We start from the raw sequence: 18,283 nt of genomic DNA, 5'->3' as shown, positions 1-18,283 counted from the left end.
AACTGTTTCATTGTGAAAGTTCATAATAACTTTTCCTCTACTATTCACACTGGAATGTTGTAAAATGAAATAATTCCATTCTTGAATCAGAAGTATCCTCTTAATATACAGTTAATTGCCTCATGTCGTCATTATAGAAATAACAAAACTGAGAGCATTGTTATTACTGCTTCTGTATCAGTGCTTGTTATAAATATTTAAATAAGTCTCTGCTCCCAGACCCTGCGGGAAAGAGACCTCACCGCCTGGTCAGGTGGGCACTCCTAAGGCGGCAGAGCGGAAGAGACCACCAACACTGCCCACCCCTGCCCACATCCCTGGCCCAAGAGGAAACTGTATAAGGCCTCTGGGCTCCCGTGGGGGAGGGCCCAGGAGCGGCAGGACACCTGCCTGAGACACCGCCTGAACCTGAAGGAAACAGACCGGATAAACAGTTCTCTGCACCCAAATCCCGTGGGAGGGAGAGCTAAACCCTCAGAGAGGCAGACACGCCTGGGAAACCAGAAGAGACTGCACTCTGCATACACATCTCGGACGCCAGAGGAAAACACCAAAGGCCATCTGGAACCCTGGTGCACTGAAGCTCCCGGAAGGGGCGGCCCAGGTATTCCTGGTTGCTGCTGCCACAGAGAGCCCGTGGGCAGCACCCCGAGAGCGAACATGAGCCTCGGGACCACAGGTAAGACCAACCTTTCTGCTGCAAGAAAGCTGCCTGGTGAACTCAAGACACAGGCCCACAGGAACAGCTGAAGACCTGTAGAGAGGAAAACTACACGCCCGAAAGCAAACACTCTGTCCCCATAACTGACTGAAAGAGAGGAAAACAGGTCTACAGCACTCCTGACACACAGGCTTATAGGACAGTCTAGCCACTGTCAGAAATAGCAGAACAAAGTAACACTAGAGATAATCTGATGGCGAGAGGCAAGCGCAGGAACCCAAGCAACAGAAACCAAGACTACATGGCATCATTGGAGCCCAATTCTCCCACCAAAACAAACATGGAATATCCAAACACACCAGAAAAGCAAGATCTAGTTTCAAAATCATATTTGATCATGATGCTGGAGGACTTCAAGAAAGACATGAAGAACTCCCTTAGGGAAACACAGGAAAACATTAATAAACAAGAAGAAGCCTACAGAGAGGAATCGCAAAAATCCCTGAAAGAATCGCAAAAATCCCTGAAAGAATTCCAGGAAAACACAATCAAACAGTTGAAGGAACTAAAAATGGAAATAGAAGCAATCAAGAAAGGACACATGGAAACAACCCTGGATATAGAAAACCAAAAGAAGAGACAAGGAGCTGTAGATACAAGCCTCACCAACAGAATACAAGAGATGGAAGAGAGAATCTCAGGAGCAGAAGATTCCATAGAAATCATTGACTCAACTGTCAAAGATAATGTAAAGCGGAAAAAGCTAGTGGTCCAAAACATACAGGAAATCCAGGACTCAATGAGAAGATCAAACATAAGGATAATAGGTATAGAAGAGAGTGAAGACTCCCAGCTCAAAGGACCAGTAAATATCTTCAACAAAATCATAGAAGAAAACTTCCCTAACCTAAAAAAAGAGATACCCATAGGCATACAAGAAGCCTACAGAACTCCAAATAGATTGGACCAGAAAAGAAACACGTCCCGTCACATAATTGTCAAAACAGCAAACGCACAAAATAAAGAAAGAATATTAAAAGCAGTAAGGGAAAAAGGTCAAGTAACATATAAAGGCAGACCTATCAGAATCACACCAGACTTCTCGCCAGAAACTATGAAGGCCAGAAGATCCTGGACTGATGTCATACAGACCCTAAGAGAACACAAATGCCAGCCCAGGTTACTGTATCCTGAAAAACTCTCAATTAACATAGATGGAGAAACCAAGATATTCCATGACAAAACCAAATTTACACAATATCTTTCTACAAATCCAGCACTACAAAGGATAATAAATGGTAAAGCCCAACATAAGGAGGCAAGCTATACCCTAGAAGAAGCAAGAAACTAATCGTCTTGGCAACAAAACAAAGAGAATGAAAGCACACAAACATAACCTCACATCCATACATGAACATAACGGGAAGCAATAATCACTATTCCTTAATATCTCTCAACATCAATGGCCTCAACTCCCCAATAAAAAGACATAGATTAACAAACTGGATACGCAACGAGGACCCTGCATTCTGCTGCCTACAGGAAACACACCTCAGAGACAAAGACAGACATTACCTCAGAGTGAAAGGCTGGAAAACAATTTTCCAAGCAAATGGTCAGAAGAAGCAAGATGGAGTAGCCATTCTAATATCAAATAAAATCAATTTTCAACTAAAAGTCATCAAAAAAGATAAGGAAGGACACTTCATATTCATCAAAGGAAAAATCCACCAAGATGAACTCTCAATCCTAAATATCTATGCCCCAAATACAAGGGCACCTACATATGTAAAAGAAACCTTACTAAACCTCAAAACACACATTGCACCACAATAATAGTGGGAGATTTCAACACCCCACTCTCATCAACGGACAGATCATGGAAACAGAAATTAAACAGAGATGTAGACAGACTAAGAGAAGTCATGAGCCAAATGGACTTAACGGATATTTATAGAACATTCTATCCTAAAGCAAAAGGATATACCTTCTTCTCAGCTCCTCATGGTACTTTCTCCAAAATTGACCATATAATTGGTCAAAAAACGGGCCTCAACAGGTACAGAAAGATAGAAATAATCCCATGCGTGCTATCAGACCACCATGGGCTAAAGCTGGTCTTCAATAAAAATAAGGAAAGAACGCCCACATATGCATGGAAGTTGAACAATGCTCTACTTAAAGATAACCTGGTCAAGGAAGAAAAAAAGAAAGAAATTAAAAACTTTTTAGAATTTAATGAAAATGAAGGTACAACATACCCAAACTTATGGGACACAATGAAAGCTGTGCTAAGAGGAAAACTCATAGCGCTGAGTGCCTGCAGAAAGAAACAGGAAAGAGCATATGTCAGCAGCGTGACAGCACACCTAAAAGCTCTAGAACAAAAAGAAGCAAATACACCCAGGAGGAGTAGAAGGCAGGAAATAATCAAACTCAGAGCGGAAATCAACCAAGTAGAAACAAAAAGGACCATAGAAAGAATCAACAGAACCAAAAGTTGGTTCTTTGAGAAAATCAACAAGATAGATAAACCCTTAGCCAGACTAACGAGAGGACACAGAGAGTGCGTCCAAATTAACAAAATCAGAAATGAAAAGGGAGACATAACAACAGATTCAGAGGAAATTCAAAAAATCATCAGATCTTACTATAAAAACCTATATTCAACAAAACTTGAAAATCTTCAGGAAATGGACAATTTCCTAGACAGATACCAGGTATCGAAGTTAAATCAGGAACAGATAAACCAGTTAAACAACCCCATAACTCCTAAGGAAATAGAAGCAGTCATTAAAGGTCTCCCAACCAAAAAGAGCCCAGGTCCAGACGTTTAGTGCAGAATTCTATCAAACCTTCATAGAAGACCTCATACCAATATTATCCAAACTATTCCACAAAATTGAAACAGATGGATCACTACCGAATACCTTCTACGAAGCCACAATTACTCTTATACCTAAACCACACAAAGACACAACAAAGAAAGAGAACTTCAGACCAATTTCCCTTATGAATATTGACGCAAAAATACTCAACAAAATTCTGGAAACCGAATCCAAGAGCACATCAAAACAATCATCCACCATGACCAGGTAGGCTTCATCCCAGGCATGCAGGGATGGTTTAATATACGGAAAACCATCAACGTGATCCATTATATAAACAAACTGAAAGAACAAAACCACATGATCATTTCATTAGACGCTGAGAAAGCATTTGACAAAATTCAACACCCCTTCATGATAAAAGTCCTGGAAAGAATAAGAATTCAAGGCCCATACCTGAACATAGTAAAAGCCATATACAGCAAAGCAGTTGCTAACATTAAACTAAATGGAGAGAAACTTGAAGCAATCCCACTAAAATCAGAGACTAGACAAGGCTGCCCACTCTCTCCCTACTTATTCAATATACTTCTTGAAGTTCTAGCCAGAGCAATCAGACAACAAAAGGAGGTCAAGGGGATACAGATCGGAAAAGAAGAAGTCAAAATATCACTATTTGCAGATGATATGATAGTATATTTAAGTGATCCCAAAAGTTCCACCAGAGAACTACTAAAGCTGATAAACAACTTCAGCAAAGTGGCTGGGTATAAAATTAACTCAAATAAATCAGTAGCCTTCCTCTACACAAAAGAGAAACAAGCCGAGGAAGAAATTAGGGAAACGACACCCTTCATAATAGACCCAAATAATATAAAGTACCTCGGTGTGACTTTAACCAAGCAAGTAAAAGATCTGTACAATAAGAACTTCAAGACACTGAAGAAGGAAATTGAAGAAGACCTCAGAAGATGGAAAGATCTCCCATGCTCATGGATTGGCAGGATTAATATAGTAAAAATGGCCATTTTACCAAAAGCAATCTACAGATTCAATGCAATCCCCATCAAAATACCAATGAATTCTTCAAAGAGTTAGACAGAACAATTTGCAAATTCATCTGGAATAACAAAAAACCCAGGATAGCTAAAGCTATCCTCAACAATAAAAGTACTTCAGGGGGAATCACTATCCCTGAACTCAAGCAGTATTACAGAGCAATAGTGATAAAAACTGCATGGTATTGGTACAGAGACAGACTGATAGACCAATGGAATAGAATTGAAGACCCAGAAATGAACCCACACACCTATGGTCACTTGATTTTTGACAAAGGAGACAAAACCATCCAATGGAAAAAAGATAGCATTTTCAGCAAATGGTGCTGGTTCAACTGGAGGGCAACATGTAGAAGAATGCAGATCGATCCATGCTTATAACCCTGTACAAAGCTTAAGTCCAAGTGGATCAAGGACCTCCACATCAAACCAGACACACTCAAACTAATAGAAGAAAAACTAGGGAAGCATCTGGAACACATAGGCACTGGAAAAAATTTCCTGAACAAAACACCAATGGCTTATGCTCTAAGATCAAGAATCGACAAATGGGATCTCATAAAACTGCAAAGCTTCTGTAAGGCAAAGGACACTGTGGTTAGGACAAAACGGCAACCAACAGATTGGGAAAAGATCTTTACCAATCCTATAACAGATAGGGGCCTTATATCCAAAATATACAAAGAACTCAAGAAGTTAGACGCAGGGAAACAAATAACCCTATTAAAAAATGGGGCTCAGAGCTAAACAAAGAATTCACACCTGAGGAATGCCGAATGGCTGAGAAACACCTAAAGAAATGTTCAACATCTTTAGTCATAAGGGAAATGCAAATCAAAACAACCCTGAGATTTCACCTCACACTAGTGAGAATGGCTAAGATCAAAAACTCAGGTGACAGCAGATGCTGGCGAGGATGTGGAGAAAGAGGAACACTCCTCCATTGTTGGTGGGATTGCAGACTGGTAAAACCATTCTGGAAATCAGTCTGGAGGTTCCTCAGAAAATTGGACATTGAACTGCCTGAGGATCCAGCTATACCTCTCTTGGGCATATACCCAAAAGATGCCTCAACATATAAAAAATACACGTGCTCCACTATGTTCATCGCAGCCTTATTTATAATAGCCAGAAACTGGAAAGAACCCAGATGCCCTTCAACAGAGGAATGGATACAGAAAATGTGGTACATCTACACAATGGAATATTACTCAGCTATCAAAAACGAGTTTATGCAATTCGTAGGCAAATGGTTGGAACTGGAAAATATCATCCTGAGTGAGCTAACCCAATCACAGAAAGACATACATGGTATGCACTCATTGATAAGTGGCTATTAGCCCAAATGCTTGAATTACCCTAGATCCCTAGAACAAATGAAACTCAAGACAGATGATCAAAATGTGAATGCTTCACTCCTTCTTTAAATGAGGAAAAAGAATACCCTTGGCAGGGAAGGGAGAGGCAAAGATTAAAACAGAGACTGAAGGAACACCCATTCAGAGCCTACCCCACATGTGGCCCATACATATACAGCCACCCAATTAGACAAGATGGATGAAGCAAAGAAGTGCAGACCGACAGGAGCCTGATGTAGATCGCTCCTGAGAGACACAGCCAGAATACAGCAAATACAGAGGCGAATACCAGCAGCATACCACTGAACTGAGAATAGGTCCCCTGTTGAAGGAATCAGAGAAAGAACTGGAAGAGCTTGAAGGGGCTCGAGACCCCAAAAGTACAACAATGCCAAGCAACCAGAGCTTCCAGGGACTAAGCCACTACCTAAAGACTATACATGGACTGACCCTGGACTCTGACCTCATAGGTAGCAATGAATATCCTAGTAAGAGCACCAGTGGAAGGGGAAGCCCTGGGTCCTGCTAAGACTGAACCCCCAGTGAACTAGTCTATGGGGGGAGGGTGGCAATGGGGGGAGGGTTGGGAGGGGAACACCCATAAGGAAGGGGAGGGGGGAGGGGGATGTTTGCCCGGAAACCGGGAAAGGGAATAACACTCGAAATGTATATAAGAAATACACAAGTTAATTAAAAAAAAAAACTAGGGAAGCATCTGGAACACATGGGCACTGGAAAAAATTTCCTGAACAAAACACCAATGGCTTACGCTCTAAGATCAAGAATCAACAAATGGGATCTCATAAAACTGCAAAGCTTCTGTAAGGCAAAGGACACTGTGGTTAGGACAAAACGGCAACCAACAGATTGGGAAAAGATCTTTACCAATCCTACAACAGATAGAGGCCTTATATCCAAAATATACAAAGAACTCAAGAAGTTAGACCGCAGGGAAACAAATAACCCTATTAAAAAATGGGGCTCAGAGCTAAACAAAGATTTCACAGCTGACGAATGCCGAATGGCTGAGAAACACCTAAAGAAATGTTCAACATCTTTAGTCATAAGGGAAATGCAAATCAAAACAACCCTGAGATTTCACCTCACACCAGTGAGAATGGCTAAGATCAAAAACTCAGGGGACAGCAGATGCTGGCGAGGATGCGGAGAAAGAGGAACACTCCTCCATTGTTGGTGGGGTTGCAAACTGGTACAACCATTCTGGAAATCAGTCTGGAGGAACCTCAGAAAATTGGACATTGAACTGCCTGAGGATCCAGCTATACCTCTCTTGGGCATATACCCAAAAGATGCCCCAAGATATAAAAAAGACACGTGCTCCACTATGTTCATTGCAGCCTTATTTATAATAGCCAGAAGCTGGAAAGAACCCAGATGCCCTTCAACAGAGGAATGGATACAGAAAATGTGGTACATCTACACAATGGAATATTACTCAGCTATCAAAAACAACGGCTTTATGAAATTCTTAGGCAAATGGTTGGAACTGGAAAACATCATCCTGAGTGAGCTAACCCAATCACAGAAAGACATACATGGTATGCACTCATTGATAAGTGGCTATTAGCCCAAATGCTTGAATTACCCTAGATGCCTAGAACAAATGAAACTCAAGACGGATGATCAAAACGTGAATGCTTCACTCCATCTTTAAAAGGGGAACAAGAATACCCTTGGCAGGGAAGAGAGAGGCAAAGATTAAAACAGAGCCTGAAGGAACACCCATTCAGAGCCTGCCCCACATGTGGCCCATACATATACAGCCACCCAATTAGACAAGATGGATGAAGCAAAGAAGTGCAGACCGACAGGAGCCAGATGTAGATCGCTCCTGAGAGACACAGCCAGAATACAGCAAATACAGAGGCGAATACCAGCAGCATACCACTGAACTGAGAATAGAACCCCCGTTGAAGGAATCAGAGAAAGAACTGGAAGAGCTTGAAGGGGCTCGAGACCCCATATGTACAACAATGCCAAGCAACCAGAGCTTCCAGGGACTAAGCCACTACCTAAAGACTATACATGGACTGACCCTGGACTCTGACCTCATAGGTAGCAATGAATATCCTAGTAAGAGCACCAGTGGAAGGGGAAGCCCTGGGTCCTGCTAAGACTGAACCCCCAGTGAACTAGACTGGTGGGGGGAGGGCGGCAATGGGGGGAGGGTTGGGAGGGGAACACCCATAAGGAAGGGGAGGGGGGAGGGGGATGTTTGCCCGGATACCGGGAAAGGGAATAACACTCGAAATGTATATAAGAAATACGCAAATTAATAAAAAAAAAACTAAAAAAAAATTAAGTTTATAGGTAAATGATTGAAACTAGAAAAAAAATATTTAAATAAATTATATCATCTTAGTTCAACACTTGAACAGCATATAAATCAAGAGATATATCATTTTTCAGAATCTGTAATCTGTTATAAAGCGTATTTTCAGATGTTTGTGTTGTTTTCTATATTTCATTGGTCTTTGTTTTAAAGGGTATCTCTTGCTCTTTCATTCGCCCTTTTTCTTTCTTCCTTTCGTCTTATTGATTGATTCTTCTTTTTATTTCACTTAATTTTAATGGTTTACCAAAATGTTTAATTTTTATGGTTGATCTTTTCAAAGAACTTCTCTTTATTTCTTCGATTACTGTTAAATTCTTTAACTTCTATCATTCATTTATTTTCTGAGCTTAAGTACAATATTCTGTCTACTATTTTGTGATCAAAAGAAGAGTATGAGAACGACCTTTGATCCTGGCAAAGTAAAGCTTTTTGGGCCTCATATTACTCTATAAAGGTTAGTATGTTGGATGAATAATTTGGTAAAAACAGTTTCTCTGTTAGCTGTAAGTATATTTTTAAGCCATGTGCACCATCTTAAATTTAATTTTTAAGAGGTTCATGAGGGCTTTTACACTGCTATGTATGAAGTAAAAAAACTGGAAAACAGGGAAAAAGTATGGGGGTGGGTGAGAGGAGAACATGATCTTGTATTGGGAAGAGGAAATGGACCGAAGCCCTGAGGGCCAACAGAAAGGATGGAAACAGGTAACCTCGAGAGGAAGGAGGTTAGGAAGACCCTCTAGAATGTACCATAGATCTGGGAAGTGAGAGACTCTCAGAACTCAAAGTGGGGGAGACCCTAAATGAAAGGCCCTACAGTGGGGAGAGAGAACTAATTGAATCCACCTCCAGCAGAAAGACAGGGCACCAAGTGAGGGATGGAGTTTTTATCCCACAGCCAAAGCTCTGACCCATGATTATTCCTGTCTGAAAGAAATGCAGGGATGGAAATGGAGAAGAGCCTGAGGAAAAGAAGGTCCAGGAACAGGCCCAAAGTAGGATCTAGCTCAAAGGGAGGCCTGAAGACCTGACACTACTGAAGCTATGGAGCATTCACAAAAAGGGACTACCATGATTGCTCTCCAAAAGACCCAACAAGGAGCTGAAAGAGTCAGATGCAGATATGTGTACCCAACCCATGAACAGAAAGCTGACCCCTCTGGTTTAATTAGGGAAAAGTTTGAGGATTCTAAGGAAGAGGGCAACTCTGTAGAAGGACCGGCAGTCTCAATTAACCTGGACCCCTGGTATCTCTAATACACTGGATTACCAAACCAGGCAGCATGCACAAGGTAAGATGAAGCCTCCAACACATATACAGCCGAGGGGTCCCCGGGTCTGGGTTCATTCAGAAAAGATGGACCTAATCCTAAAGAGAATGGAGACCCTAGGAAGTTTAGAGGTCTGATGGGCTGGGTGAGGTGGGGAAATCCTTGTGAAGAAGGAAGTGTGAGGGGGAGGAGAAGGTAGATGAACTAGGAAGGGAATAAAATCTGGAGTGTATAAATAAATAAATGAATAAATAGATAAATTTAAATGATTTAAAAAAACCTGGAAACCAGAAACTAGAAATAATCCAGGTCTCCCTCAAATGAAGAAAGGATAAAGAAAATGTGGTTCGTTTACTCAAAGGACTACTACTTAGGTATTAAAAACAAAGGCATCATGAAATTTGCAGGAAAAAAATGGGTAGAACAAGAAGATATCACCCTGAATGATGTAACCAGACCCAGAAAGACATTTATGGTATGTACTCACTTACAAGTGGACACTACCACTCTTGCTCTTGTAGTAGATCTTGAAGTCAGGAATGGTGATGCCTCTACAAGTTCATTTATTGTTGAAAACTATTTTTACCATCCTAGGTTATTGTTATTCCAGATAAATTTGAGAATTAAATTTTCTATCTCTGTGAAGAATTGAGTTGGAACTTTGATGGGATTGCATTAAATCTATATATTGGTTTTAGTAAGATAGTCATTTTTATTAGGTTAATTCTGTTGATCCATGAGCATGGAAGATCTTTCTATCCTCTGAGGTCTTCTTCGATTTCCTTTTTCACAAACTTGAAGTTCTTGTTATATAGATCTTTCACTTGCTTCATTATACATTTTATACATATAATATTTTACATTATTTGTGATTATTTTAAAGGGCACTGTCTCCCTAATTTCCTTCTTAACCCATTTATCCTTTGTGTAGAGAAAGGCTACTGATTTTTTAATGCAGAAAAAGACCAATAGATCAATAGAATAGAATTGAAGACCCAGAAATAAACCTACAAACCTATGGTTACTTGATCTTTGACAAAGAAGCCAAAACCATCCATTGGAAAGAAAAGACATTTTCAACAAATGATGCTGGTTCAATGGGTGATCAGCATGTAGAAGAATGCAAATTGATCTATTTTATCTCCTTGTACAAAGTTCAAATCCAAGTGGATCAAGGACCTCAACATAAAACCAAATATATAATAAAAGAGAAAATGGGGAAAAGCCTCAAACATATTGGCACAAGGGGAATTTCATGAACAGAACACTAATGGCTCAGGCTCTAAGATCAAAAATTGACATATGGGACTTCATAAAATAGGAAAGCTTCTGTAAGGCAAAGGACACAGTCAATAGGGCAAAACAGCAACCTATAGATTAGGAAAAGATCTTTACCAAACCTGCATCCATTAAAGGGTTAATATCCATTCTGTTGCTCCCACTCCTTCTTAAAAGGACCAACAGGAACTGGATGTAGACCTCTCCCGAGAGACATAGCAAGAATACAGCAAATACATAGGCGATTGCCAGCAGCAAACCACTGAACTGAGAAAGGGACCCCCGTTGAACGAATCAGAGAAAGGACTGAAAGAGCTTGAATGGGTTCGAGACCCCATATGAACAACAATGTCAACCAACCAGAGCTTCCAGGGACTAAGCCACTACCCAAAGAGTATACATGGACTGACCCTGGGCTCTAACCTCATAGGTAGCAATGAATGGCCTAGTAAGAGGACCAGTGGAAGGGGAAGCCCTTGGTCCTGCCAAGACTGAACCCCAAATGAACAGAATTGTTGGGGGGAGGGCAGTAATGGGGGGAAGATGGAGAGGGGAACACCCATATAGAGGGGGAGGGGCTAGGGGGATGTTTGCCCGGAAACCAGGAAAAGGAATAACATTCGAAATATAAATAAGAAATACTCGTTAATAAAAAAATAAATAAATAAAAGGAAAAGATCTTTACCAAACCTGCATCCATTAAAGGGTTAATATCCATTCAGATGCTCCCACTCCTTCTTAAAAGGAGGGAAATATTCATAGGAAGGAATATAGAAGCAAAGTTTAGAGCAGCGACTCAAGCAATGACCATTCAGAGCCTGACACACATGTGGCCTGTATATATACAGCCACCAAAATTAGATAAGATTGATGAAGCTAAGAAAAAATGCATGCGGAAAGGGACTGGATATATATCTCTCCTGAAAAACACATCCACACAGCATGTCCAATACAGAGATCAATGCTAGCAGCAAACCAGAAAACTGAGAATAGGACCCCTTGAAAAGAATTAGAGGAAGTATTGAAAGAGTTAAAAGAGCTTGCAACCTCATAAAAAGAACAATACCAACCACGCAGAGCTTCCAGGGAATAAACCACTACCGAAATACTACACGTGGACAGACCAAGGGCTCCAACTGCATATGTGGCAGAGAATAGCCTTGTTGGGGCACCAGTGGAAGGGAAAGCCCTTGGTCCTACCAAGGTTGGACCCCCAGTGCAGGGAAATATGGGGAAGGGCAATAAGGGGAATGTACAGGGGGGAAACCCGTATCGGGGAGGGGGAGGGAAGGGAATGGGGGTTACGGACAGGAAACTAGGAAGGGGAATGACCTTTGGAATGTAAGTACAGAAATATATAATAAAAACTCTTTAAATGGTGAATATGCAAAATATACAAAGAGCTCAAAAAGTTAGACTCTAGAGAACAAACATTCCTATTAAAAATGGGGTACAGAGCTAAACAAAGAATTCTCACCTGAGGAATCTTGAATGGCTGAGAGGCACCTAAATAAATGTACAACATCCCTAGTTATCAGGGAAATGCAACTCAAAACGACCCTGAGATTCCAACTCACACCCATCAGAATGGCTAAGATCAAAAAACTCAGGCAACAGCAGATGCTGACATGATGTGGAGAAAGAGGAACGCTCCTCCATTGCTAGTGGAATTGCAAGCTGGTACAAGAACTTTGAAAATCAGTCTGGAGGTTCCTCAGAAAATTGGAAATAGTTCTACCTGTAGACAAATCTATACCACTTCTGAGCATATACCTAAAAAATGTTCCAACATGAAAGAGGAACACTCCTCCATTGTTGGTGGGATTGCAGACTGGTACAACCATTCTGGAAAACAGTCTGGAGGATCCTCAGAAAATTGGACATTGAACTGCTTGAGGATCCAGCTATACCTCTCTTGGGCATATACCCAAAAGATGCCCCAACATATAAAAAATACACGTGCTCCACTATGTTCATAGCAGCCTTATTTATAATAGCCAGAAACTGGAAAGAACCCAGATGCCCTTCAACAGAGGAATGGATACAGAAAATGTGGTACATCTACACAATGGAATATTACTGAGCTATCAAAAACTATGACTTTATGAAATTCATAGGCAAATGGTTGGAACTGGAAAATATCGTCCTGAGTGAGGTAACCCAATCACAGAAAAACACACATGGTATGCACTCATTGATAAGTGGCTATTAGCCCAAATGCTTGAATTACCCTAGATGCCTAGAACAAATGAAACTCAAGACAGATGATCAAAATGTGAATGCTTCACTCCTTCTTTAAAAGGGGAACAAGAATACCCTTGGCAGGGAATAGAGAGGCAAAGATTAAAACAGACACAGAAGGAACACCCATTCAGAGCCTGCCCCACATGTGGCCCATACATATACAGCCATCCAATTAGACAAGATGGATGAAGCAAAGAAGTGCAGGCCAACAGGAGATGGATGTAGATCGCTCCTGAGAGACACAGCCAAAATACAGCAAACACAGAGGCGAATACCAGCAGCAACCACTGAACTGAGAACGGGACCCCCCGTTGAAGGAATCAGAGAAAGAACTCGAAGAGCTTGAAGAGCTCGAGACCCCTTATGAACAACAATGCCAAGCAACCAGAGCTTCCAGGGACTAAGCCACTACCTAAAGACTATACATGGATTGACCCTGGACTCTGGACTCTGACCTCATAGGTAGCAATGAATATCCTAGTAAGATCACCAGTGGAAGGGGAAGCCCTTGGTCCTGCTAAGACGGAACCCCCAGTGAACGTGATTGTTGGGGGGAGGGCAGCAATGGGGGGAGGATGGGAAGGGGAACACCCATAAAGAAGGGGAGGGGGAGGGATTAGGGGGATGATTGCCTGGAAACCGGGAAAGGGAATAACACTCGAAATGTAAATAAGAAATACTCAAGTTAATAAAAAAAAAGTTCCAACATTTAACAAGGACACCTGCTCCACTATGTTAAAAACAGCCTTATTTATAATTGCCAGAACCTGGATACAACCCAGATCTCCCTCAACAGAACAATGGAATCAGAAAATGTGGTACATTTACACAATGGAATACTATTCAGCTATAAATAATGAAAACATTATGAGTTTTGCAGGCAAATTTAAAGAACTAGAAAAGATCATCCTGAGAGAGGTATCCTAGACCAAAAGTACATGCATTACCCAAGGGAGGACACTTTATTCCCACTTAGAAAGGGGAACCAAATAATCATATGAGTCAGAGAGGGAAAGACCTGGATGGGAGAGGGAAGGAGGAGAAGGAAAAGAAGAAAGATCAGGTCTGAGGGTAGAGGAAGAACAGGAGAGAGGCCCAGAGGGCCGGGAGAATGAATGGAAATATGCAGCTCCTCGGGAAAATGAAAACGTTACACAGCAGCAAATCTCAAAGACTGAGATTAGATTGTACAGAGTCTAGAATCTTCCAAGACCAGACCTAGGTTAGCAGACGCATTAAGCCACTAAGACAGCAATTATAACAGGAGAATGAAAAATACTTTTACAAAATTTAAGTTGACATTTTTGAAACAGAATGCCTACCAGTTATAGTTTGTACCTGATTCAAAGGAATATTTAAAGTAAATATGTTCTGTATCCTTTGCAAAGGAAATTGAGAGTGAATATAGAAAACAGAAACATGGGAATTATCAAAGCTGTTCTATTTTTGCTTCCAAAGCTATAGCCACAAACAATACAAAGTATTCACTCTGAATGTGTACACTTTAATTGTCATTCACTATCATTTAAATGATGTCTAATTTGTTTCAAAAGTCATTGGCCATGAAATTTGTCAGTTCTACCTCACCACAATCTCCCATTGCCTCTCTATTTCTTCGTAGGGTAATTTATTAGCTGACCAAGACATCTTAAAACTGCTGTTTCTCTGTATATATTGTATGTATTGCCCATGGTATATTTAGAGAGGAACAAAAAATCCTCAAATATCTTTCAAAAGAATAAGTTACACCATAGTACCTTTAGTAAACAGATATTACCCCACACTATATGCATCTTTAACAAAATTATCCACCTTTGTGCATGGAGAACAGGACTTAAATAGGTAAAGGGTAGATACTTCAGACCTAACATAAGAAATGTTTGTATGAGCCACCAGAATCAAAATGTACACAGGGCAAAATGTACAAAATTTGCATGTACAGTGTGTAAGTCACCAAAAGAAGAAAATTAAATGTATTATAATCAAAAGAATTAATAACATGAAAGTATTTTTAAAATAATACAGTAAGAATATTCGGTAGTGACAAAGATAAGACAACTTATAACATCCATTTTTACTCTAAAATGTTGGCACCTATCCATAGTAACATCTGTGATATAAGATACTTGAAAGAGAGCTATCATTTCTTTCATTGACATCTTCTGTTTTCTCAGAACTCCAAGTATTAACTTTATAATTATTTGAATTTTCAAAGGTAGACTACCCAACAAAACCTGACACTGAGAATTCCACAAATGAGTGATTGTGATATTACACGCTAGGGACAAATAAAAGAAAACAAAAACCATGAAATATCAGTGTATAGTCCTCTCATAACTATAGTAAACTTCATCTCTAAAAGCCACAGGACATAGATGGCAGGATGTCCTGGGATACAAATTGTCTGAAAGAATACATAATATGTATGAATACACTTATTCAAAGGAAGAAAACAAATATCAATTAGCTCCTTTTTTGGGATTTGTATATTTCATAATTATGTTAGACAGGTGAAGGAACATTTTGCCTTCTAATGCTAAACTAATTCCAGTGGTTTGAATTGTATTTCTAAGTGAGATAACTGTGCCCCAAGCATAAAATGGCAACTCTTGAGAAAGGGAGGAATCTATAAAGAAGAAATATGGGGGTGCTATCTCTCCTACATCCCATCTTTATAAATGAAAGTCTATAAGAAAGAAAGACAAAACAAACTGATCCATTTCTAGAAGGGAAAAAAGAAAAACTAAATTACAAGTGTTTCCTAAATTGATATGAGTTTGAAACGGGGAGAGTCACTTAATGCCTGTCTTCCCAGTTATATTTCAGTAACAGAAACATGAACACACAACGGAAGCACTCACGGAAAATCCAGCAGCACCCTGAAGTAATCTTCCACTAGATGAACAGGTATTGTGAAAAGGATGAAACCACAGTCCTTCCTCATGTTGCTCTCAAGATGTTCATTGTGATTTATTCTCCAAAAACAACTGGCTTCTGGAAAACTGCACAAGATGAAAGAAAGTCTCAGCAGCAGGAAGAACACAATCAAAGTGTACGCCTTTTCCATGTCTGCCATTCAGTAAGCCTGAACAGAGGTTACATGTGCAGTCCCATGGACACACTCTGATCATTTAGTCATGGACACGTGTGTGCCTGGTTTTTATTACCATTACTGACTAGAGAGGCAACTCAAATTGGTCATGAATCCTTGTCATTCAATCTGACCACAAACTCCCTGAGTTACTTTCTTCTGACTCTGTCCAACTGTCCTTAGAGGAATGCAAACAATTGGCCCAAGGGCTTTACATTTGAAGTAAATATGAACCATAAGATGGAAAATATGTTTTTAAGATCGTCCATTCTTTCCTTAGGGTAGTTAATTGATTAATGTTCATGGCATAGATGTTCTGGGGATAGTTAGTCCCAGGCCTCTGTCAGAAAGCCATTTGAAATCTCATATGTGAATTTCATCATGGGATCCAAAGTAAGAAATGAGGTTAATGAGGTTAAAAAGTCATACATATCCATTCCACACAGGGCCTATGCAAACACCTGACCCATTATGATGTCATCATCCATTATATGCAGAGGTAGTCTCACATACTGACTTTTCAGCATTCAGCAAAGTATCCTGTATGGGTATATTCTTTCACAGTAATCACACTTATGGATTCTACCTAAAATTAATGCCATTTTGTAACACAGATAACCAATCATAAATAAAATTCAGAAGTTAATCTAATACTTGGTCTAGTAACTTCTAGTCTGTGCATCAATGTCAATGCAGACACTAAACTTCATTCATATGACTTCTAAAATGTCATATGCATTACTGCTTGTCCCCTTCTAAGGATAAACTTCTTATAATGGAACACATATCACTCTGAACCCACTGTCCAATTGGCCTGGGAAGCAGGTAGGCTAAATTTACATCTTCATTGCTTCCTTGATTCCTTCAAATTCACCCCCAGTCTCATATCCAGATTTGTAGCAGACTACATACTTCTTACCAGCTACCCATCTCCAATGCATTATACATATCTTTCCATTCAAATTTCCTTTCCCTCATGGCCACCTCTTTTTTTTCCTTTTTTTCTTTATTAACTTGAGTATTTCTTATTTACATTTCGAATGTTATTCCCTTTCCCGGTTTCCAGGCCAACATCCCCTAGCCCCTGCCCCTCCCCTTCTATTTGGGTGTTCCCCTCCCCATTCTTCCCCCCACTACCTCCCTCCCCCCAACAATCACGTTCACCTGGGGTTCAGTATTAGCAGGACCAAGGGCTTCCCCTTCCACTGGTGCTCTTACTAGGCTATTCATTGCTACCTATGAGGATAGAGTCCAGGGTCAGTCCATGTATAGTCTTTGGGTAGTGGATTAGTCCCTGGAAGCTCTGGTTGGTTGGCATTGTTGTTCATATGGGGTCTCAAGCCCCTTCAAGCTCTTCCAGCCCTTTCTCTGATTCCTTCAACGAGGGTCCCATTCTCAGTTCAGTGGTTTGCTGCTGGCATTAGTCTATGTATTTGCTGTATTCTGGGTATGTCTCTCAGGAGCGATCTACATCCGGTTCCTGTCGGCCAGCACTTCTTTGCTTCATCAATCTTGTCTAATTGGGTGGCTGTATATGTATGGGCCACATGTAGGGCAGGCTCTGAATGGGTGTTCCTTCTGTCTCTTTTAATCTTTGCCTCCCTATTCCCTGGCAAGGGTATTCTTGTTCCCCTTTTAAAGAAGGAGTGAAGCATTCGCAATTTGATCATCCATCTTGAGTTTCATGTGTTCTGTGCACCTAGGGTAATTCAAGCATTTGGGCTAATAGCCACTTATCAATGAGTGCATACCATGTGTGTTTTTCTGTGATTGGGTTACCTCACTCAGGATGATATTTTCCAGTTCCAAACATTTGCCTATGAATTTCATAAAGTCATTGTTTTAGTAATATTCCATTGTGTAGATGTACCACATTTTCTGTATCTATTCCTCTGTTGAAGGGCATCTGGGTTCTTTCCAGCTTCTGGCTATTATAAATAAGGCTGCAATGAACATAGTGGAGCACGTGTCTTTTTTATATCTTGGGGCATCTTTTGGGTATATGCCCAAGAGAGGTATAGCTGGGTCCTCAGGTAGTTCAATGTCCAATTTTCTAAGGAACCTCCAGACTGATTTCCAGAATGGTTTTACCAGTCTGCAATCCCACCAACAATGGAGGAGTGTTCCTCTTTCTCTGC

General features: G+C 40.5%; 1 protein-coding gene across 3 annotated transcripts in view; it reads right to left on the bottom strand.

Annotated features, from left to right (window-relative positions):
• LOC108348097 (vomeronasal type-2 receptor 116-like) overlaps window positions 1–17,185 on the bottom strand; it is a 41,746-nt gene extending 24,561 nt beyond the window's left edge. Inside the window, exon 1 of one of the 3 annotated variants that reach the window (XR_010053187.1) lies at window positions 15,916–16,052. Coding sequence is in view for 1 of the 3 variants with exons in the window: in XM_063264398.1 (XP_063120468.1) it covers window positions 15,916–16,130 (215 nt within the window). In the remaining 2 variants the exon portion in view is untranslated. Of the gene's footprint in view, window positions 1–15,915 lie in introns of all 3 variants that reach the window. The other 2 variants (XR_010053188.1, XM_063264398.1) reach the window with 2 other exon arrangements.
• Between the last annotated feature and the right edge of the window lie 1,098 nt (window positions 17,186–18,283).

This window comes from Rattus norvegicus, chromosome 7 (genome assembly GCF_036323735.1).
Source record: "Rattus norvegicus strain BN/NHsdMcwi chromosome 7, GRCr8, whole genome shotgun sequence".
In the NCBI taxonomy this organism is placed as follows: Eukaryota; Metazoa; Chordata; class Mammalia; order Rodentia; family Muridae; genus Rattus; species Rattus norvegicus.
Note: the sequence above shows the minus strand (reverse complement) of the source record. Positions and strands in the feature narration are given on the sequence as shown.